Source organism: Geotrypetes seraphini, chromosome 1 (assembly GCF_902459505.1).
Source record: "Geotrypetes seraphini chromosome 1, aGeoSer1.1, whole genome shotgun sequence".
Lineage (NCBI taxonomy): Eukaryota > Metazoa > Chordata > Amphibia > Gymnophiona > Dermophiidae > Geotrypetes > Geotrypetes seraphini.
Window position 1 is genome coordinate 473,407,152 of NC_047084.1, and position 23,946 is coordinate 473,431,097.

Below are 23,946 nucleotides of genomic sequence, written 5' to 3' on the forward strand. Positions count from 1 at the left end.
ATTTGCCAAGGAAGCAATCCAGGTTCAACCAACTGTATGTATTTGTTCTGTTATTCATCTTTTGTGAGATGTGAATCAGACAGTTATTATGTCAGAAATTAAAGACAAGTTAAATTAGAAAACACAGAATTTTTTTTTTTTTAAATGTAGTAAAGTAAGTTAAATATGGCTATACCAGATGGCAGTTGTCGGATGTACTGAGTTAGTCTAAATTCTGACCCCTCTATTATAAAGGGTGGAGGAGAATTCTCCTGTTCTGTTCCATCCTGCGGCAGTCAGGGCCTGTTCTGCCAGGCAGGGCTGAGTTCAGCAGCACAATTTTCACACTGGCAGCTGTCATGGGTCATATGTTCCCTGACACATCCCTTTCTTCTTAGCAATAGCTTTTCCTGTCCTTTTCTAACCACTGAGAAATTGGGGGGAAAAAAACAGAACTCCATGTTTCTCAATAAAGCAATATTATTAACCATATTTAATAGATCAGGGGTTTTTAACTATATGTTTCTGAGTACTCCTGGTTTTCACATTACGCTTAATTAATGGGCACAAAACAGATTTGCACACACCTCCTCCACTGTACACAAATCTATTTCCTGCTCATTCACTGTGAATAATTTGCAAACCAGATTGACTAGAGGGTACTTAGGATAGGATTAAAACCCTTGTGTAGACCGGGGTTTTAATATATCTTGGGAAGGTGCCATCGGCATCACCTCCTCAATCAAACCAATTTAGTGTGCACTAAGTGCTAAGTCGCCCATAGAATATAATGGATGTTTTAGCATTTAGCACGCACTAAATCGGTTAGCACACCTTAATAAAAGCTGCATTAGGCTTTTATATCGCTGGCCGCTGTGGTATTAGCTCTGATGAGCATAGAATTTCTATGAGCATCGGAGCTAATACTGCTGCTGCCAGCAATAAAAGCCTAACGCGGGTTCGTATAAAGGTGGGGGGGGGGGTTAATCCATAAAGGTAACAATATAAATCTAAAAGTATTTTTTGCTGAACATCAGGTATCTATGGTAATAGCTCCTAAGTCGTGTTGGCGCCTGAGTGGCCCTTTGCACCCTCACTCGACTACCTTCCAGGATTTGATTCGACAAGAAGTGAGTCATCTTGAAAGTCAGCCTGCTTCTACCACTCCTTCATTTAATTTAACCTTAGATCGACAGACAGCATTGAGAACCTTAGGTCAAGATTCGAATTTGGTTGTTACTTGTGCTGATAAAAGTGGAGCAATAGTTCTACAGCATAAGAACCGGAATCGTCGGATAGATGATGGTCAATTCTATCAACTATTACGAAGATCCAGAGAATGAACTGAAATAAATCATCTCCAAATTAGTGTCAGAAGCGTACAAAGCAAAATATATTGCATCTAAAGAAGCGGCATTTCTATGAAGTTCCAGGTAACTCTGAGAATCTACTTTTTACCAAAAATTCATGAGTTTGGTGAACCCTCCTGGTCGCCTGATAGTATCTATGAAATATTCGGTGTTGGAACCATTATTAAAATTTCTGGATGTTTTTTTTTGTAAAAGGAAGTACTGAAGATTAAATCCAGGGTATTAGATACTACTCAGATGCTGTCTGAGATTTAAAAAAAAAATTTGGAACCCCATTGGTTGCTGGTCATATTAGAAGCCACAACACTATGTACAATGATTCCTGTGGATAGAGCTCTGGAGATGCTGTCAGAAATTTTTGAGGCTCAAACAGTTTGCCCTCGAATACCAGCATCCTTTTTGATGAAGTTAACTATGCTGGTTCTCACCAGGAGCTATTTTTGATTACTGGTACTTGCATTTGTTTTATTATGTATGTTTTTATTTGTTTAATGTCTGTTTAGGTTTTCTTTGCTTATGTTTTTATTTTATTTGAGCCTTATTATGATGGTATATTTAGTGAATGTATACCACTCTGATAACTGCTGAAGTGGGGTATATTAAATATTTTAAATAAACTATTAATTCTGACTCCCCGTCCCCCTCCCATCCCAACCAGCTAAAGTATGCTCAGTGAATTTCTACTTATTTATAAATGTTAGTCAGAGGAACAATTCCACATATCAGAAAAGCAAATAAGGCTTGTATGATTCAGTATAGGAACCCGCCCGAAAACCCACATTTGTTGTTATCCCTGATATGCAGTGCCTTACAAATACTTTTAAATAAAGGATCTGATTATTTTGTACCCATGCATATCTAGCTGCCAGATTTGGATGAATCAAACCCACAATAAATGCCAAAATCCTCTAAGCTGGGTGCTTGAATGGGGCTCTTTGTATTACTAAAAATGACTGATTCAGAAGATTTGGTTGAGTCTGGAACTAAATATGCATTTACAGGTGGACATGGTTTTCAACCACTTAATATTCTTGCATGTGGAATGTAGGTCGCCTCTGTTCGTGCATGCTCAGTGCAGGGGAAAGAATTACAAAAGAATATTGAGATGATTATTCACACATAAAAGGTTAGCCTGCTGAGTTCACATATGTGACAGTCTCTGAGAAAAGGTGATTAAAGTCTCAGATCCAAAATGTTGAGACTGGCCAATTTTCATGTCCTGCATCCTTAAGCAGTCTGAAAAAGTTACTCTATACTGAACTTCTGTAATTTTTTTTTTTTCATATAAAAGGATGGGGTTTGGACTGCTATATTATAGATTGTTTGCTCTAATACACTGCTCTTCAACCTTTTGATACCTATGAACCGGCAGAAATAAAATAATTATTTTGTGGACCGGCACCAGTCCGTGGACTGGCAGTTGAAAAACACTAGGCTAAGTCTTGGGCCAGACCTCGCCCATCTCTACCCAATCGCTGCCCCAGACCCCACCCCCATAATAGTACTAATTGTAACACCATTTTTTCCATTCATTTTTCATATATACACACACACAATAACAACACATAATAGTTAACCACAAAATTAAAACACACAAAGCACACTGTATGCTTTTCAACATTCATTCCTTCCAGAAAACAGATAACCCCATGCAAATGCAGGACCAAAAACTAAAAGAACTAATATATACAAACAAACCCTAAGTTGCAAGACTCTGCATGCAGCACAACCCCAGAGAAAAAGAAACAAATGCATTTCTTCCTGAACAGACAGCAGATGTAAATCAATCACTAAATTCAAAACTAAAATCATTCCCCCTACCTTTGTTATCTCCCTCTCTCCATGTTGTGCCTTAACTTCTGACTTGCTCCCACCCGGCCATTTTATGCCGCCCCCGGTGTTGTCTTCGGGCCAGCTCCCTCTTCCTCAGTGCTGCAGTGCACAAAGACAAAGGCAATGGCTCCTCGCGCGTCCCACACCTCATTCGGAAGCCTGCTCTCTGATTTACGACATCAGAAAGAAGGCTTCCGGTTCAGGCGCGGGAAGCGCATAGGAGCCGCTGGCCGTGTCTTTGTGCACTGCAGCACTGAGGAAGAGGGAGCCGGCCCAAAGACAATCGCGTCGATCACACCGTGGACCGGTAGCTGAAGAACACTATCTCGGCCCTGCGGATTGACAGGAAATTTCTGCGGACCGGCACCGGCGGTTGAAGAACACTGCTCTAATAGAATTAATTAAAACCACCTTTTCTTAGAGATGGTCGCATACTGCAGGCCTAAATCTAGCTGGCTAAGCTTTGAAGATGCAGATGCGCCCTGGGGTTGAACCAGCTTCTGCCGACCATATAGTGAGGGACCATCCCTTACACTGTCCCTTAGAGATTTTTGTTGTAGCCTTCCCCTGCTTTGTAAGAGTGAAATAGTTTTATTTTGAAATGCTCAGGCAGCTGCTTCAAGAAGCCAGTTGTTATTAAAAGTAGAAAGAACACACAGACTGGGCAAGTTACTTAATCCTCCACTGCCCCAGGTACATTAGATACAGTGGCGTAGTAAGGGGGGGTGAACTGCACTGGGCATCGTCTTGGTAGGGGCGCCAGCATCTCTTCTCCTGTTCACCCCGCTCCTCCCCACTCCTCCCTAGCCATGCACACGCCTTCACTTTCCCCCTCCCCTCCCCACACCGTACCTCTGGCTCTTTGCAGTGCAAACAGCAGCTCGCACCAGCCTTGGTGCTCTCCTCTGACGTTAGAACTCCAGATGGGAGTTATGTGGAAAAAGATTCAGATAAAGCTAAACTGCTAAATGATTACTTCTGCTCTGTCTTTACCTGTGAGGCACCAGGGAACGGGCCTCAGTTGGAAACAAGACAATGCATGGAAGATCCATTTCAGAATTTTGAGTTCACAACTGCTGATGTTTACAGAGAACTGTCAAGACTCAAGGTGAACAAGGCCATGGGGCCGGACAATTTACACCCACGAGTGCTCAAAGAGCTATGCGATGTTCTAGCGAAACCGTTAGCCATGCTCTTTAATCTCTCCCTAAGTACGGGGAGAGTCCCCCTGGACTGGAAAACAGCTAACGTCGTTCCTCTGCACAAAAAGGGATGCAGAGCAGAGACTGCGAACTACCGACCAGTGAGTCTCACATCAATTGTGTGTAAACTCATGGAAACTCTACTTAAAGGAAAATTAGACACGATTTTGGATGAGGGAGACCTAAGGGATCCCCGTCAACATGGATTCACTAGGGGTAGGTCTTGCCAATCCAATCTTATCAGCTTCTTCGATTGGGTGACGGGAAAGCTGGACCTGGGAGTGTCTCTGGACATAGTGTACTTGGATTTCAGCAAAGCGTTTGACAGTGTCCCGCACCGCAGACTATTAAACAAGATGAAGTCGATGGGTCTTGGCGAGAAACTAACTGCATGGGTCAATGATTGGCTGAGTGGAAGACTTCAGAGAGTGGTGGTCAACGGCACCCTCTCTGAGACATCGGAGGTAACTAGCGGAGTGCCGCAGGGCTCGGTCCTGGGACCATCTCTTTTCAACATATTCATAAGAGACTTGACCCAAGGGCTTCGGGGTAAAGTAACACTGTTCGCCGACGACGCCAAACTGTGTAATATAGTAAGTGAAAACAATCTTAAGGATAGTATGACGCAGGATCTGATCACGTTGGAAAACTGGTCCTCGACATGGCAGCTGGGCTTCAACGCTAAGAAATGTAAGGTCATGCATCTCGGCAGCGGAAATCCATGCAAAACTTACACCTTGAATGGAGAAACACTAGCTAAGACTTCAGAAGAACGGGACTTGGGTGTGATCGTCAGTTCAGACATGAAGGCTGCCAAACAAGTGGAGCAGGCCTCATCCAAGGCAAGGCAAATGTTGGGATGTATCAATAGAGGCTTTATCAGCCGTCAACCTGAAGTCATAATGCCGCTCTACAGAACCATGGTGAGACCTCACCTGGAATACTGTGTGCAATTTTGGAGACCACACTACCAAAAAGACGTGCTTCGAGCTGAGTCGGTCCAGCGAATGGCCACTAGAATGGTCTCCGGACTCAGGAGTCTCCCATACGAGGAAAGACTGAACAAACTGCAGCTCTACACTCTTGAGGAGCGTAGAGAAAGGGGAGACATGATTGAGACGTTTAAGTACATCACAGGTCGTGTCGAGGCGGAAAGCGATATTTTCTGCCCCAAGGGATCCTCGATCACAAGGGGACACCCGTTCAAACTCAGAGGAGGGAAATTTAATGGTGACACCAGGAAGTATTTCTTTACAGAAAGGGTAGTAGATCACTGGAACAAACTTCCGGTGCAAGTGGTCGAAGCCACCAGTGTACTCGACTTTAAAAATAAATGGGACATCCACGTAGGATCCCTACGGGGGTCGAGCTAAGGAACTGGGTCATTAGTACTCGGACTCGATGGGGTGGGACAGAAGAGTGGGCAGACTTGGTGGGCTGTAGCCCTTTTCTGCCGTCATCTTTCTATGTTTCTATGTTTCTATTTTCGGGTCCCGCAACTAGAAAGTGATGTCAGAGGGAGAGCCGATGTCGGCAGCAAGTTGGAGATGCTGTTCGCACCAGGAAGCTAAACAGGTACGGGGGAAAGTAAGGGGCCCGTGATTAGAGAGGTTATGAGCCCAGTATGTACCTGTATGTAAACCGCATTGATTGTGGTTGTACGAGATGTCAAACCATGGAAACAGGAGGGGAAGCTACCCCTGGTATAGCTACAAAAAGGTTGTATACAAGTCACTTCCCTAACCTGAGAGATTAAAAGAATCTGAGAATTTGTTCATCTGTGGATTAACTGAAAGCCTAATTGATTCATTATACTTTTCTGGCCTTATTAATAACTTTAAAAAAAAGAGTAGTAATGAATCAACTGGAAAGGTGTCCAAAATTTTGCATATGCCAAACTCATATTTTTAATATTTTCAATTTGTTAAAATCAGCAAGTAAGTAGTAATTTTTGCATTAACTGAAGAGAAATGCCTTTTGCAATTTGAACCACATAGAGTTGTACCAGCTTCTGTTCACTAAGGGAATTCCTAAGTTTACCCCCCATTCCTGGGGGGGAGGGATTTAGAGCAGTCCTATTTGTTCTAATTTCCCCAGTATTAATGCACTGTTGATCCAGGGCAGTGATTCCAAAACATGCAAATCTAGCTCATGAATATTCATTGTGGATATCCTGTAAACCTGACTGGGGTTTCCCAGGACAGGTTTAGAAACTACTGTTCTAGGGCTATGGAGGGGCATTTTCGATAGGATGTCTAAGTCCATTTGGGTGGAGAAAATATTCATTTTTGAACCCGCAAGACGTCTATCTTTTTTTTTTTCCTTTTAAAAACCAGTTCTAGCTAGATGTTTTGTCCAGCCACCAGTAGACATCTAATTTCTTTTGCCATTATCAAAAAAAAGCCCAAATCAAAAATGTCCAAAACAATCCATTTGCATATAGGAGGGGCCAGCATTTTTAATGGATTGGCCACACAGCCATGCAAGCAGAGCAGTGAAGCACCCTAAGGGGCACTGCTGTGAACTTCTTATTAAGGTTACCAGGTACACAGCTCACAATAACCCCCGTAGATTAATCTAATCCAGAGGTTCTCAACATGCGGTATGTGTACCTCAGAGGGTAAGTGTACCATTGTCAGGGGGTAAATGATGCTGTAAATCTCCCACCCTCCTTCTTAGTTTTCATTGTAAGTTTGCATTTTATCCACATATTTTCATATTTTTGAATTTGATGTTTATGTTGACACAGTTATTTTACCTCATCACGAGTTGTTAATAATTATCAGGTCAGTACCTATATGTAATACTATATTGCCAATCATTTTATTATATCATTATTTAACTCACTGGTGGATTACACATGGCTTCTTAACTTAATTAGACACTCAACTCGTCATACCTTTACATTTTCATCCATTCATTCATTAATTCATTCACTACTATATGCACATCAAATACTTCTCTATTTTCATTCATTCATCCATTTCCATTCTTTTCATTCTTCTCTCTCTCCTCTCCCATGGTCTGGCATCTCTCTCTCCTTCCCCTCCCTCCTCCCAGTGGTCTGACATCTTTCTCCTTCCTTTCTCCTCTTCCCACAGTCTGGCATCTCTCCTCTCCTTCCTGCAATCTGGTATCTCTCTTTCCCCTCCTTCCCTTCCATTCCCTAGTCTGACATCTCTCTCCTTCCTTCCCTCCTCCTAGTGGTCCAACATCTCTCTGTCCGGAATTTTCACTCTGTCTCTGTTGTACTTCACTGGACTCACTAGCTCCACCTTGTTAATACCCAAGCATGTAGAGCCACCCAATACACGTGAAGTAGAGGCACCTGTAGCAATAGGCTTAAACATATTGTTCTGCTCAAAAGTAAGTAGAAAGTACCATTAATCGCCAACATTGGCTTCAAAGGAGCTCAAAAACTACTTCCTAATAAATTAAAATATATATACAAATTCTTCCCATCCAAGAGTCAACTTGGAGAAGCATAAAACAGATTGGAAACAGTAGACAGGTGCAGGAAGGACTGGGTGGGAGTCTAGAATGTCTCACCTATCTACTGGAAAAGAGCTTACCAGGGTAAGTACATAATCTCTTTTTCCAGTGCAATAGGTGAGACATCCTAGACAGTAGGGACGTACAAAAGCAGTCCCCCAAAAAACTAGGGTGGGCTTGCTGCACCAATCCTTATGACCAAGGACCCAATGGCGGAGTCCTATCTTGCCGCCACGTCCACTCTGTAGAACTTGGCAAATGTGTGAAGAGAAGACCATGTCGCCGCTCTGCAAATCTCCTCAGGAAAGACAGATCTAGCTTCCACCCATAAAGAAGTCACACCCATGGTAGAATGTGCCTTGATGGAAACAGAAGACTGCTTCTGTGAAAGAATGTAGGCTGACAAAATGGCCTTACAGATTCATCTAGAAATTGAGGCCTTGGAAGTGGGAGCACCACACTTAACTGAATGAATCAGCACAAACAAATGGTCAAAGAGATGAAAATCATGGGTGACTTCCTAAGAACACAGAAGAACTCTGTGCACATCCAGTTTCTTCAATAGGCAGTCCTGTCGGTTGAAAGGCAAGCAAACACACTTCCTGACTGACATGGGAAGCAGAAACCACCATCCAAAGGGAAACCCTCCAGGTCCAAAATACAGAGGAAAGGGTGCCTGTAAGACAAAGCCTGCAATGTCAACACATGACACCCCAAAGCAATGGCAATCAGAAAAATGATCGGACATGAATAGCCCCCTTCAATAATCCAGCGACATTAGGATAAGATGCCAAGGAAGACCGACACTCCCAGAATCTAAAATAGGAGAGCCCAGACACTTGGACCCTAAGAGAAGCCACAGTGAGACCTTAATCTGACCCAGCCTGAAGAAAGGTGAGAATTAGTGAATTCAGAGCTGAATAAGGGTACACCTGGTCCTGGGTACACCAATGCTGGAAGGCCTTCCACACCTTAGCGTAAGCTGACACCTTGGATGACTTCTTAGACTTCAGAAGAGTATCAACACCCAGGCTAGAATATCCTTTAGGATACAAGACTGCGCACTCAATAGCCATTCCATAAGAGCAAAGTGACCTGGATCTTTCATGGATACCGGATCTTGCGAGAGAAGGCTGCGACCTCTGCAAAATGCATCAGGTCTGTGTACCAGGGTCTGTGAGGCCACTCTGGAGCCACCAGAATGACACAGATTAGATGAGCCATGAATCTCTGAATGACCCAGCCAATCATTGGCCAAGGAGGAAAAACAAACATGAGAATCTCCTGAGGCCACAGCTGCACAAGAACGTCAAGTCCCTCGCTTACTGGCTTGGATCTTCGACTGAAGAAGCGATCCATTTTCTTGTTTCTTGCCGTGGCCATGAGATTGAAGTGAGGCCATTCTCAGTGCGCCACTATTGTTTGGAACACCTCTGGGGACAGGACCCACTCACCCAAATCCAGAGTCTGCCTGCTGAGGAAATCAGCCTGAACAGTGTCTACTCCTGCCACATGAGCTGCTGGCAGTACTGGGAGATGACACTCCACCCAAAGAAAAAGAAGGCAGGCTTCCTGAGCCAGAGGAGTGCTCTTGGACCCTCCCTGGCGATGGATGTAGGCTACTGCCATCGCATTGTCGGAGAAGACCCTGACCGCTTGGCCCTCCAGAGTTTTCTGCAATCTCAGAGCTAGCTCTGAGCTCTAACAGGTTGAGGGACCACTTTTATTAAGAGGGCATCCATCCAACTCCCCTGAAAAGGAGAGCAATTGCAATGGGCTCCCCAGCCCCAAAGACCAACATCGGACAGTACCACAATCCATAAAGCAATGTATAGCAGTACGCCCCCGCGGAGCAATTGTAGGAGAAATCCCCAGTCCATTCTTGCTCAGCCTCCAGAGTCCAAGGTAGATAGGATTGCAAGGCATCCCTGTGCCAATTCCAGCGAGAGAGCAAAGCATGCAGAAGAGGACCCCTGTGCACCCTCTCCCAAGGAACCACATATAGTGGGGCAATCATGGATCCTAGAAATTGAAGATAAACTCATGCTGATAGAGTCTGCTACTCTAGAAGGGAAGAAACCTGGACCCATAGGTTCTGTCAGCGGGCTACTGGTAGATCAGTGGTCTCAAACTCGCGGCCCGGGGCACCACATGCGGCCCGCCAGGTACTATTTTGAGGCCCTCAGTATGTTTACAAATATCTCTTACAAAGACCTAAATCATTCACTCAAGAACTTCAACATACTAACCGCTTAATATCTACTCAGTGGCATAGTAAGAAAGGATCAGGGGGGACGGTCCAACTCAGGTGCCGTCTTGGTGAGGACGCAGGCACCAGTCCTCCTCTCCATCCCCCTGCTCCTTTCCTGCCCCCCCCTCACTGCCAAACGTGCCCCCCCCCTGCCAAACGCTGTCACACCAGCATTGGCTCTTCTTCTGATGTCACTTCCTGGATCCATGCCTAGGAAGTGACGTCAGAGGAAGAGCCGATGCTGGCACAACAGCAGGTTGGGGGTTGCTGCTCACGCCAGGAACATTACGGGGGAAGGGACACGGTGCACGTGTGGCAGGAGGGGAAGGAACGTGTGGAGATAGGGGGGTTGAGAAGAGGGCAGGGAGGGGTGCCACCGCCCTGGGAACCTCTCACCTTCACTATGCCACTGAACCTACTGTACAATAAATAATAAAAGAAACAACGTGAAATCAGAGATCAATTGTTTATTTCAGTAGGATTTAGCACAGTTGAGCCCCAGTTTATTAAAATCACTATTTATTGAAATACAAACAATGTATCCAGGACACTATTCAAGGCAAAATCAAATACAAATATATCGGTACAGCCAGGGACAATGTTAGATATGCTGGGGCCCAGGGCAAAATTAAGGAGCAGCCCCCAATTCCTTTCCTCTCTGCACCTCCCCAAATTTCCCCACCCACCAAATATCCTCCCATTTAGCATCTTTCCCTTCCATCTTCCCCTCCACCACATGTCCTCCCTTCCAGCATCCCTCCCTTTATTTAAAAATCAGCTGCTTCAGGAGGCCCCCGTGGGCTGGGATGCCTTTTCCTTCTCCCCACCCTGTTCCAAAGTCCCCTCACCTTTTAAAATGGAAAAAGGGGTCACCAGGCAGCAGCAATTCTCCAGCACTGCTTTTGGTTTCCCCAGTGCTGTTCCTCCTGCCGCAGTCTGCTCCAATCTGATGCAAATTCCTATTTCCACTTGGGTGGACTGCAGCAGAAAACACCGGCAAAGCCGCAAGCAGTGCTAGAGAATCGCTGCCGTATTGGCAACCCCTTTGAATTTTAAAAGGTATGGGGGGGATTTGGAACAGGGTGGGGAGAAAGGAAGGACATCTGAGCCCACGGGGGCCCCCTGGAGCTATGGGGCTTAGGGCCAGTGGCGTAGTGGGGGTAGGAGGTGCCCAGGGCGGTGGCACCCCCCTGCGCCCTCTTCTCCATGCCCCCGCTCCTTCCACGTCCCTCCTGCTCCTTCCCACCCCCACTCCACACTCACGCTCACAGTTCCCCCCCATACCTCTAAATCTTTGCCAGTGTGATTGGCTTTTCTGCCGCATGCTCCTCGTGCCAGTGTTGGATTTCCCTCTGACATCACTTCCTGGTCCCGTGACCCAGAAGTGATTCAGAGGGGAACCAGGCATGAGCAACAGGCAGGAGAAGTTGCTCGCACTAGCGAAGATCTACAGAGGTACGGAGTGGGGGAAGGGATGGCACGAGCATGGTGTGGAGTGGCAGAGCAGGGCAGAGATGTGCCAGCACCCCCATCGACATGGCACCCGGGGCAGTCCGCCCCTCCCCCGGCCTCACCCCTCTAACTATGCTACTGCTCAGGGCAACTACCCTGTTTCCCCACCCCCCCCCCATTAACGTCGGCCCAGGTTCAGCCCTAATATGCACACATTAAAATATTCAAATAACAGATCGTATATTATGCCAGCCAATACTGTTTGTACAATAAGACATCTTAATACAGTATAATCTCATTTTAACGGACTAGCTCATAACGGAACCTCGTCTATAGAGGACGAGGTCTGCTGGTCCCGGCCATGTACCTTTATAAACATGCAGAAAATCATTGCATATAATGGAATTTTGCAAATAATGGATAATCAATTTGGTCCCTAGAGCTACTTTTAGCTGTAGTTTTGTATGGCTATAACAGACATGCAGGCTCTTCCTACAAGGCGCATGGCATGCTGATGATACAGTATCAAAATGCAGCCCAGAAGAAAATGACAGATTATTTTTCTTTCCAAGACAGTGCGACATAATGCTTTAGAACACAGTTCTTCAACCGCCGGTCCGTGGACCGGTGTCGGTCCGCAGAAAATTTCTGCCGGTCCGCACAGGGCCGGCGAGATCCAGTCGGCAGTTAAATTTCCTGCCGACTGCGGTTCCTTCCGACTAATGTTCCTCCCAGCCTCAGGCAATCAAGACAGGCTGCCAACGTCAGGGCTTTCCCTCTCTGAGTCTCACCTGTTAGGAAACAGGAAGTTGAAACAAAATAGGCGGAACTCAGAGAGTGAAGGTCCTGATGTCGGCAGCCTGTCTTGATCGCTGCCCCTGCCGAGTTGCTGAAGAGGGCCGCGGGGAAGTCACGAGTAGAATGGAGAGAGCTGCAGGTACAGGTGCAGGTGGAGGGAGATGGTCAGCGTGTGCGAGCAAGATCCTGGGGAGCCTTCACAGTAGCTGTCTCCCCTCCCACCAGCTCTCCTACTTGCCAGGGCAGTGATTTACCAGCAACTTCCTGTAGGCAAGTACTGAGAGCTGCTGGAAGGGGAGGAAGCCACTGTAGGAGGCTGGGAAGCTGCTGGATAAAGGGAGAGCTGTTACTGGACTTGGAGAGAATTAGAAGGAGAGATACTGCTGGGAGGGGAGGAGGGAAAGGGATGGGAAGAGAGTTAATGTTGGATAGAGGGAGGAGGGAAGGGAGAAGGAGAGATGCTGCTGGAAGGGGAGGAGGGAAAGGGATGGGAAGAGAGTTAATGTTGGATAGAGGGAAGGGAGAAGAAGGAAAGATGCTGCTGAGAGTGGAGGAGGGAAAGGGATGGGAAGAGAGTTAATGTTGGATAGAGGGAGGAGGGAAGGGAGAAGGAAAAAAAAGGAAGGAGGGAAGGGAGAAAGAAAAAACGAAGGAAACAGCTGGCAGAGAGATTACAGGAGGGGAAGGAGGTCAGGGTGGAATGGAGAGATCAGATGAGGGAAAGGGGAGAGAGAGGAATGAGAAAGTAGAGAGACATTGATGCTGGAAAGGGGGTCAGCAGATAAATGAGAGAGGGATAAAGATGCTAGATCTGGTGTAGGAGAGATAAAAATGAAGAAGGCAGTGAAGCTGGAATGAATGATGTAAAAAGGAGAGAGGATGAACAGGCTGGATGGACAGGGAAGAGGGGCATAGAAAGAAGTCAGATACATATGGAAGGGGGAGAGGGCAGACATTGGATGGAACGGGCAGATGCTGGAAGGAAAAGAGTGAAAAGAAGATGAAAGCAGAAACCAGAGACAACAAAAGGTAGAAAAAAATAATTGTATTTCTATTTTGTCATTAGAATATATCAAATTTGAAATATATATCCTGCTAGAGACATAACTGGGGACTGCAGTATTCTGTTAGCACGATATTTCTATGTAGCATTCTATAATAACTTGGCTTGTTCAGTTTTCTTGATAGTAGAGGGGATATATGTGAAGGGAGGGGAGACAGGGGTTTTGTTGGTCCGTGCTCTGTATATTTGTATTTATAAAATCACAATTGTTCAGAATATTGTTTCTTTTTATACTTTAATAAAATACATTCAATATAAAATCATAATTGCGGCTTCTGCAGATGGGATCAGATGGTTTGCGGGGACCAAGCTCATGGAGATGGGGCGTAAACTGGGTTTTTTAATTTTAGTCCTGGTAGTTTGCCGGTCCACAAAATAATTCTTTTATTTCTGCCGGTCCACGGGTGTAAAAAGGTTGAAGAACACTGCTTTAGAACATTTTTTAGGGTTCTGGTTTTGCAATCATTTCGTGCCATACCAATGTTTTGCTAAGTTTTGTTATTGATGTTGCTGATAAGCTTGTGCAGTGACTGTTGTTCAGTTGACCTAAATAAAGTTTTTAAAAAATGCAATTCTGGATCTAATGGGCTCTGGATATAACGGACTGTTTTTCCAGGTCCCTTGATGTCCATTATAACGAGATTATACTGTAGGTAGCAAAAGGGACAAGTGCAGTTGAAATATATAGACAAGATAAGGTGGGTAGTACAAAAGTCACTGGGATAAAAATACTGTAGATGGGTGGCTAAACTGAAGGAAAATTCCATAAGCTATGAGGACCTGGTCTAAGTTACAGGTTGTGCACCAAGCTAGTTCAGGTGTGGCGTGAATGTAGAGTCAGTCATATGGTTGATATTAGCACAATTGCCAGAGTTTTGACCTGCTCATTGCTCCTTTCTTGGTCAGAAAGTGGGCTGGGATTCTGTGCCATGAGCCTTCTTCATCCACAACTACTCTTTCTCCACGAGTCCCAGAACACTATCAAAACAATCGCTATATTATCAGCTTCTTTCTCTACAGAGGGTGACATGTTGAAAGCTTATTCTTTTTTTTAATTATCTTTATTAGCAATTGCAAAAAGGCACATACAACCAAGAGAGAAGCCAATAATAACAGGGTAAAACAGGCCAACCAAAGGCTTATTCTAAGTTCAAAAATGTATTTTTTTTTTAATTATGGAGTCTATAATATAGTGGCTACTTCTTGAAGCCAATTATACTTTTCATATTTGTTTTGCAAGCACTTCTGCACCAGATCAGGCCTTAATATCCAAGTGCCAGATTTGTGCCATGAAGTTACTGCCTTTTCTGAAGTTATGGGGCAGATCATTTAGAAACATTAATCTTTCAACCAAATGATCTTTTGTGTACATGCAGCAGTGTGAAAAGGCATGTAGGAAACTGGTGCCAAACTGCCACAGGACTGCCAAAAACCCAACTGTAAAATTCCCTACTTTTGCTGCACAGTCTGTGTGTGAGAATTTCAAGAAAACTGGAGGGCTTGCACATTTTAACAGTTCGGTTTGACTTTGCTGCAACCTTCCAGTTTCAACAGATTTGCAAACATAAGCAATGTGAGGTAACCGAAAAAACAATGCACGTTGCACATCAAAGACGTATTTTATATATCGGTAAAGATGGCACTAAAAGCCAGAAGAGGAACAGCCTCTGGGCATCACCGCTGCATGTTTTTCTCTACAAGTGCCCTGGCTTTAACTGGGAATTTCCTTGTTAATTCATGTGGGTTTATAATACCGTAACTGACAACCAATAATTACCTTAGCACTGTTTATGTTCGTTGAGTAGATCTATCTACATATGCCAACCAAGATCAATGACTTTTCCAGCCAACAATGAACTTGATCTTTCATTTATTCAAGATTATCAAGTTTATTTAAAAAAAAATTTTAAACCGCTTAATCAAATTTCTAAACGATGTACAATATAAAATTTATATAAAAACAGATTAAAAAATCAGAGATACTAGGTACAACCAAAACATCTTAATAAGACACATAATTTTTTAAAAATGGGGGGGGGGGGGGGAGTGCAGTTGTTTTGTTTGTCTTATTTTCTTTTTTTAGTTCAATCATCTTTATTGACAGTTTAACAATTTAGTTTACAACAATCGGGTAATGTTGGCCAAAAATCTTAGCCATCAATAACAACAATAATGCAATTGTCAATCATTACCATTATTTTCTATAGAATAAATAAATCGGTTCTGTCCCAATTTGTACTTATCTTCAACAACATGCATGATTATTCCGGTACCGGGACAGACTCCCATAAAAGCACACAGAGAGCCCCATTGCTCCCCCACTTTTATTTCTGACCAGTCTGACCAGAGGAGTGTCAAAAAGGGGGGGGAGGAATGTGTTATTTTGCAAGAAACCCCAAAATGAAAGACAGTGATCTTTATGTGGAAAGAAAAGCAACCAAACGTGTCCTCCAAGCTTACCATCTTCGTTTAAAACCCATGGTAAAAAGGCAAAAGTGGACTCGTAGGCACAAGCGCTGTCCTCGAAAGCACAAGAGCCAAGCGGGAGCTCAGTCGTCCCGGCACCCTGCCAACCTGCGGGGAAGATACAAAGAGACTCAGTACACAGCAGCCACTTCCACACTTCCAGCTCCTCTTTTTATTTTATTTTTTTTTCTCCTCTCCCTGCAAGCTGCTTTCAAACTGTGCAAGAGCAGCATGCACACTCGGTAACTTGTTGCATGCATGCATGCGTCGGGTGCTTTGCATCCTTTCGCATTTTCAGCTGCGGCGCACAGTTTAGCTCTGCAGGCTGAGAAGAAGGAAAAAAAGTGCTGACTGTTCTTTGACCTGCCCCCCAAAGGCAAACGGCTAAGTCTGCTGGGCAGTTAAAAGCAACTCTTCATTCAATGCAAACAAGCAAACAAAGGTGCAAGTGTAGGGATGGTTCGGTGAGAGCTGTCACCCAGGGGTTAACACTTACCTTGGACAATGAGGCAAAGCAGCAAAAGCCACATGGCTGCCCTCGGGAGAAGCAGCTGCGCACGGGCGAAAGTGGCCACGAGCACAAACAGCCTTCCTGAAAGAACGCAAAGCCCACCCCACCCCCCTCCCCCCAAAGCTAAACAAGCTCTCGCTGGCAGTTTTCTTTTTCCCGGTCTGTGAGAAGAGGGAGCGTCCTGTCCTGCCCCAGTCAGCAGCGGGGCTGGACTGGGAACGGTGAAGGGGAGGAGAGCTGAGCTCTGTCCTCTTTGCTCCTCCTGATACCCAGGGCAATAAATACCTCTGACAGCAGCGAAGGGTTACCCCCCCCCCCTCTTCCTCCCCTTGCTCTCGGCTGAAAAGCAGTCTCTGTGGACACGAGGAGTGAAACACAGAAGCTACCCTAAGCCATATCTCTCACACACACATTATTTGGTGTTGTTTTTTTTTAAAGTACTGTACATACAAATTCAAGCAAGGGCACTACAGTTGACCTCAGATTAAATACTTTCAGTAGGAGTTTCTTAGCTGCTTGCAATCAAAAGCAGGTGTTTTCAATGGTTTTGAGTTTATTTTGGCAAGAATGGCAGGCCTTGAATTGCTCTGAAATATCATCTGTAGAATGCAGGCGCGAGGATGCTGACTGACTCACTTCTTCCCGGGCTTTTGTAACTCGGGCTGTTGCTGATGCCTTTGGGTTTACACTTCTCCCTCCGTATTCGCTGTGATGGGGGATTAACAGAACCGCAAATACTGAAAAACCGCAAATAACTTTTTTATATGTTATTTGCTATTTTCTATTAAAAGCCATCATGACTATGATGAAACCGCAAATAACAGTGGGAGACCTGGCCTGTTTTTGAAAGAAAGGCAAAACACAGGTGAACAAAGTGCTGGGAATCAGTGATTTTCTCTGTAAAGGCTTGGAATCAACGATTTCTCTATGCAAGCTGATGTAATTGAGGGGGGGGAGGGGGAGGAGCCAGCAAGCTAAAAACCGTGAATAATCGAAACCGCAAATAGGGAGGGAGAAGTGTACTTCTTCTGACCCTCTGAGGGTAATGTCTCCAACACAGGAGCAGCAAAACATATTTTTTGCCGCTTGATAGAGCTGTTGCTGATGCTGTGTGGTGCAAACAGCTGGTGGGGCCATAGCCCCAGTGGTTTATCCCAGTGTTCTTCAACCTTTTTACACCCGTGGACCGGCAGAAAAAAAAGAATTATTTTGTGGACCGGCAAACTACTAGGACTAAAATTTAAAAACCCCGTTTCCGCCCCATCTCCGCGAGCTCGGTCCCCACAAATCATCTGATCCCATCCACACAAGCCTCAGTTATGATTTTATATTGAATGTATTTTATTAAAGTATAAAAAGAAACAATATTCTGTAGAATTGTCATTTTATAAATACAAATAATTCAGAGCAAGGATCAACAAAACCCCTGTCTCCCCTCCCCTTCACATATATTCCCTCTACTATCAAGAAAACTGAACAAGCCAAATTATTACAGAATGCTACACAGAAATATCATGCTAACAGAATACTGAAGTCACACATGACAGGAATAGTTTTAGGGGAGTGCAACTAGGGCAACTTCCCCCTGGTCAGAGAGCGCCCTAAGCCAGCTGGAAGCTAAAGAAGCACTGCCTGGGTTTTGCAGTCCCCAGTTATGTCTAACACCAGCTCTAGCAGGATATATATTTCAAATCTGATATATTCTAATCACAAAATAGAAATAAAATTATTTTTTTCTCCCTTTTGTCGTCTCTGGTTTCTGCTTTCAATCTTCTTTTCACTCTCTTCCTTCCAGCGTCTGCCCTCTCTGTCTCTTCAATCCAGCATCTGCCCCTTCCATCCACTGTCTGTCCTCTCCCCCTTCCATATGGTATCTGTCTTCTTTCTATGCCCCTCTCCCCTTTCCATCCAGCTTGTGCCCCCTCTCTCCTTTTTACATGATTCATTCCAGCTTCACTGCTCTCTTCATTTTTATCTCTCCTACACCAGATCTATCATCGTTGTCCCTCTCTGCTTATTTTTCTGCTGACCCCTTCCTATCATCAATCTCTCTACTTTCTCATGCCTGTGTCTCCCCTTCCCCTCCTCTAATCTCTCTGCCAGCTGTTTCCTTCCTTTTTTCATTCTCGCTTCCCTCCTCCTCCTGTCCAGCAGTAACTCTCTTCCCTTCCTCCCCTCCCAGCAGCATCTCTCCTTCTCCCTCTCCAGTAGCAGCTGTCCCTTTTTTCCTTGCCCAGCAGCTTCCCAGATTCCTTTCCCTCCTCCCCTCCCAGAAGCATCTCTCCTTCTCCCTCTCCAGTAGCAGCTGTCCCTTTTTTTCCTTGCCCAGCAGCTTCCCAGATTCCTTTTCCTCCTCCCCTCCCAGAAGCATCTCTCTTTCTCCTTCTCCCTCTCCAGTAGCAGCTGTCCCTTTTTTTTTCCTTGCCCAGCAGCTTCCCAGATTCCTTTCCCTCCTCCCCTCCCAGAAGCATCTCTCCTTCTCCTTCTCCCTCTCCAGTAGCAGCTGTCCCTTTTTTTTCCTTGCCCAGCAGCTTCCCAGATTCCTTTCCCTCCTCCCCTCCCAGAAGCATCTCTCCTTCTCCCTCTCCCTCTCCAGTAGCAGCTGTCCCTTTTTTTCCCTTGCCCAGCAGCTTCTGATAGTGGCTTTCTCCCCTGCCAACAGCTCTTCTTACTTCCCAGCGCAGCGATTCACGAAGGCAGCCTCGGGTCCTTTGTTGGGTCGCGCCGCCTCTGAGGAAAGAGGAAGTTGCATCATCAGAGGCAGTCGCGACTCAGCAAAAGCCCCGAGGCTGCCTTCGTGAATCGCTGCACTGGGAAGTAAAGGAGAGCTGCAGAGAGGGGAGAAAGCCACTGTCGGAGGCTCCCCAAGATCTCTCCGGCCCAGCGCATGCTTCAGATGTTGATCATGCCGGCCCTGCGCGGACCGGCAGGAAGTTGAAGTGAGTCAATCTTGCCAGTCCTGTGCGGACTGGCAAAATTTTCCTGCGGACCGGCGGTTGAAGAACTGTGGTTTATCCCATTCCTCTGCCTATACCAGGGGGTCTCCAAAGTAAGGCCTGTGAGGATGTTGTAGTATGAAGACTGGTGATTGTTCTCAAGAATTCTTTTGATCCCATGAAAAGCATTAGAGCTTTTGGCAGATTGCTTTCATAGCTTATGACTTCACACTGAGGATACACTTAAAAATTGAATATTATTTCTTACTGGTATGTTGCTATTTTTCCACCCTTTCAGTGGGTTTTTGTATAGTACACTTTCCTGTGGGATCATTGCCTTAGTTGTATATGAGGAACTCTTAGAATTACTGGTATAGAAAAAGCTAGGCCCAAATCTGTCACACGGCACAGAATGTACAGACAACATAACAAGATGTGCTTGAAAATGATTATTAATCAGGCCAATGGACCTAATACAATTTCTTTTTCAGGCTTTACTATGCTAAATTAACTGATCAAAGCAGAAATATGATAAGATTATAAAATAAGTTGCCAAGTGATGTATGTTTATATAATAAGACCGAGCAGTGCAGCTATCCTGGGAGGTTTCATCATTTATATTGTTGTAATGTAAGATGAAGGATGAATGTGGATTTGAATGTTTTCATTTTTAGATTATGGGCCTCTTCTACTAAACCGCATTAGCGGTTTTAGCGCCAAGAGCCGCGCTGAATGACCCATGTTGCTCCCAATGCTCATAAGAACTCTGAGTGTCAGGAGCTGCGCAGGCCATTTAGCGCGGCTCCCCGCGCTAAAAATGTTAGCGTGGTTTAGTTGAAGAGGGGGGTATGTCTGTGTATTGATAATTTATGTATGTTTTATTCTGTAATCTGCCTAGGTATAGGCAGGATATAAATTAGAGAATTACATGGGGAAAAAAATCTGTCCCCGTCACCGGACCACCGTTACCTTCACCGTGCCATCCCCACCGTCCCCTTCACCGCCCCATCCCTGTCCCCACAGCATCCACCCTTCCCTCTTGCCACCTCACTGCCCTTCGGCACCCCTCACATGGTCCGTGCATCTCCCTCCCTCCCCCTTACCTTTCGCGGCACGTTTTAAGGTTTGAGTAGGTTGTTGAAAGCTGCCAGAGTGTTTGTGCAGTCGTGTGTGTGTGGGGGCGGAAGCTTCTCCTCTGACGCAACCAGAAGTTTGGAAAAAAAAAATTTTTCTAAAACTTAATGCTAAACGTAAACAGTTATAGTGGACATTAATATCACTAGACAACAAAGTTTTTGCTGCTTCAACACTTTTGAGTGTATCTTACAGATTTTTGGCTGCTGATCATGAAAATCACATTTACAATGAGGTATCATGTACCGTTTTAACAAAAAAGTACATTTGTATAATTTCTTGTTATACTTTCAGGCTAATGCAATTCATTATTAGCCTAATTCTTAATATAGGCCTATTGCTCACGTTAAACCTTGCTGGATATAGCGTGGGTATGTCTAGGCATACATTCAGGACAGGTTGCATAACGCCCATGGAAATTATGCAGTCTGGGCATGCCTGCACATAGGCTTGATGGATGCTGCCTGAAAAGGCTATATAATAGCATATGAAAACATGGACCTGCTGTTAAAGCATATCCAGTGCACAAAATACAACTGGAACATCTGCGGTGATTTTAAAGTAGTAGCTCTGCAACTTGGAATGCAGCTTGGATATACCAAGTACTGTTGTTATATTTGTGAATGGGACAACCGTGCTAAGGAGTTACATTACATTCAAAAGAACTGGCCACTCTATAAAAATTTGGTTCCAGGACAGAAAAATGTGGTACATGAACCACTTATGGACCCGACAAAGATATTTTTGTCTCCTCTTCACATAAAACTTGGACCGATGGAAAATTTCATAAAAGCGATGAACAAGGAAGGCAAAGGTTTTCTTTATCTAAGACAGATGTTTCCAAGAATAACTGATGCCAAGATTAAGGAAGGCATTTTTGTCGGTCCACAGATCAGACATGTAATCAATAATGAGAGATTTGAAGATCTGTTAGTCAGGCCAGAGAAAATCACCTGGAAAGCATTCAAGGATGTCGTTGAGAATTTTCTTGGCAGCTACACAGCACCAAACTATATTCAACTGGTTGACAAACTTCTTAGAGCATACAAAACCATGAAGTGCAACATGTCACTGAAGCACTTTCTACATTTACACTTGGACTTCTTCCCCGCAAATCTTGGTGCAGTCAGCGACGAACATGGTGAAAGCTTTCACCAGGACGTTGCCACTATGGAAAAAAGATATCAGGGCAACTGGAATCCATCAACACTGGCTGACTATTGGACACTGCAACGAGATGCACTGAGTACAAATGAAAATCAGCAGGAAAACACTTTTAGCCACGGCGAACTATCACAGCATATCAGAAACTTTGTGCATTAAAACATGTTATAGTCAATTAAAGATACCATCATATATCTCAAAATTCCTACGTGATGCAGTCAGTGGGAAATTATATTTGTGTTTATTCTGAAGGGGTCCATAATCACCAGTTTGTTTTAAGGAAGTAAAACTTTTGGAAAAATTTATTGTCCAGTATATTCTTTTGTCTGGGCTGTTTAGTTTCTCCCTGAAAAGATTAATGTTAAGGGCTGCCTTTATAGGTTTCAAGGTTCCTGGAAATGAATGAGAGAAAAGTACTCTTTTGCAAAGCTATGTTAGCGATGCTGACACAATAAATGCACCAATGCCCATTGTAACAGAGGCTCTAAGTTATGTGCAAGTGATATTCTAAGGGCTGTACTTGACTGGATTTTTCTTTATTTGCTGGCTTTTTGTTGCTTGGAAATAGACATTGCCTGTTCATGCTGTTTGGTTTCGCTTCACACTAAGAAAAGCGATAAGTTATTTGTGTGTGATATTTGAGGGCTGTTCTTGATATGTTTGCAATTATGTCTGTTTTGCTCTCAAAAAAATTCACTTCTTGCTTTATTTGTTGCGATTTTGTGAACTTAATAAGAACTAACACTTTTGGGAGAGCTGGACTAAAATATTACTAGGACTGAGCTAATGTTTGGTTTTCTGTGTGCAATATAGAACCCAGCGTGCCTCACAAGTTGTACTTTTATTGATGTTCTTTCAATCAAAATAAAATTTAGAACCTTTCCTCCCCCCGCACCCCCCCAACACACACACACACAATAGAGAAAAAAATCTGTTCCCATCTGCCCTGTCACCGGACCACCGCCCTGTCCCCGCCGTCCTCTTCACCGCCCCATCCCCGTCGTCCCCTTCACCGCCCCGTCCCCATCCCTGCAGCATCCACCCTTCCCTCTCGCCACCTCACTGCCCTTCAGAGGCCCGAGAATCTCCCTCCCCCTTACCTTCACGGCGTAAAGAAACTTAAGGGAGGGAGGTGCGCAGTCACCGATCGCGCACGCAGCCCCTTCCCTCCCTCTCTACCTCCAGCCAAATCTATCTCCCTCCCTCCCTCTTACCTTCGCAGCGCTTTAGAAAAGAAACTGAAGCCGGCGAAGCCTGCCTGTGCCGCCCTGCAGTCGCATGTGTTTGGGTGAAAGCTTCTTTTAGAGGAGAAGCTTCTGTCAGAGGAGAAGCTTCCGTCCACACACCGCGAAGGTAAGGGGGAGGGAGGGAGATAGATTTGGCCGGAGGTAGGGAGGGGGGCTGCATACGATTGGTGACCGCGCGCCTTCCCTCCCTTAACTGCGGGGACAAGGCCATTCACCGCTCCATGGGGCAGTGGATGGCCTTTCCCCGTGCCCGCAGTGAGCACTTTTTCCCTCCCACCGTTTCAGCGGGTTACCCGTGGCTACCCACGGGTAACTGCCACCGTGTTATTCTCTAACACACAATGCCTTAGGACCATAAAATTGCATAAAATCATCTTTCTTCTTTGAGCAAGGAGATATGGGGAAGAAAATTAAGACTGGGATTGGTATGGGGATGGGGACGAAAAATGCGGGGATGGTGAGGAGACAGGGATAAAAAATGCACTTCACTGTGGGGTAAGTGAGGAAGATGGGGATGAAAATGTAGGGACAGGGATGAATCTTTGTCCCCTCACATCACTCTTTAGTGCACACTTTTACACCAGTTCTATAGCTGGCATAAAGGTGAGCAGTTGTTAAGTATGTTAATACCCAGTTACACTAGTATTCTATAAAGAAAATAGATACCCATTTACCATTATAGAATAGGCTCCTATCATATGATCTCTGGGTATCTAATTGAAGATACCCAGTTATAATATTGTCCCCTGTGTACCATTCTAAAAATAAATGAAAAAGATCTAAAATATCAGACTTCTCCACAAAGTCATTTAATTGCAAAAATACAATCTTCTCAACAGCTTAGCCACCATTGGTAGAGAAGGAAAAATTATGTTCTTACCTGTTAATTTTCTTTCCCTTAGACGCAGCAGATGAATCCAGAGACCAACGGGGATAGCCCACATCTACCAGCAGGCGGAGATAGAGAAACTGATTAACAGGTGGTCCTATTGGCTGGCATTCCTCCTGTTTCATCAGTATAGCTCCTTGCCCAAGCACACATAACCAG

The 23,946-nt window shown here is 44.8% G+C and overlaps 1 protein-coding gene across 2 annotated transcripts in view; it reads right to left on the reverse strand.

Moving 5' to 3' along the window:
• Nucleotides 1-16,528, reverse strand: part of MAMDC2 (MAM domain containing 2) — a 131,213-nt gene extending 114,685 nt beyond the window's left edge. For both annotated transcript variants that reach the window (XM_033924692.1, XM_033924699.1), the window contains exons 1-2: nt 16,403-16,528; nt 15,901-16,014 (exon numbers count right to left, since the gene is read on the reverse strand). In XM_033924692.1, the coding sequence (XP_033780583.1) occupies nt 15,901-16,014; nt 16,403-16,436 (148 nt within the window). In that variant the 5' untranslated portion in view covers nt 16,437-16,528. The remainder of the gene's footprint in view (nt 1-15,900; nt 16,015-16,402) is intronic.
• Nucleotides 16,529-23,946: the final 7,418 nt, after the last annotated feature.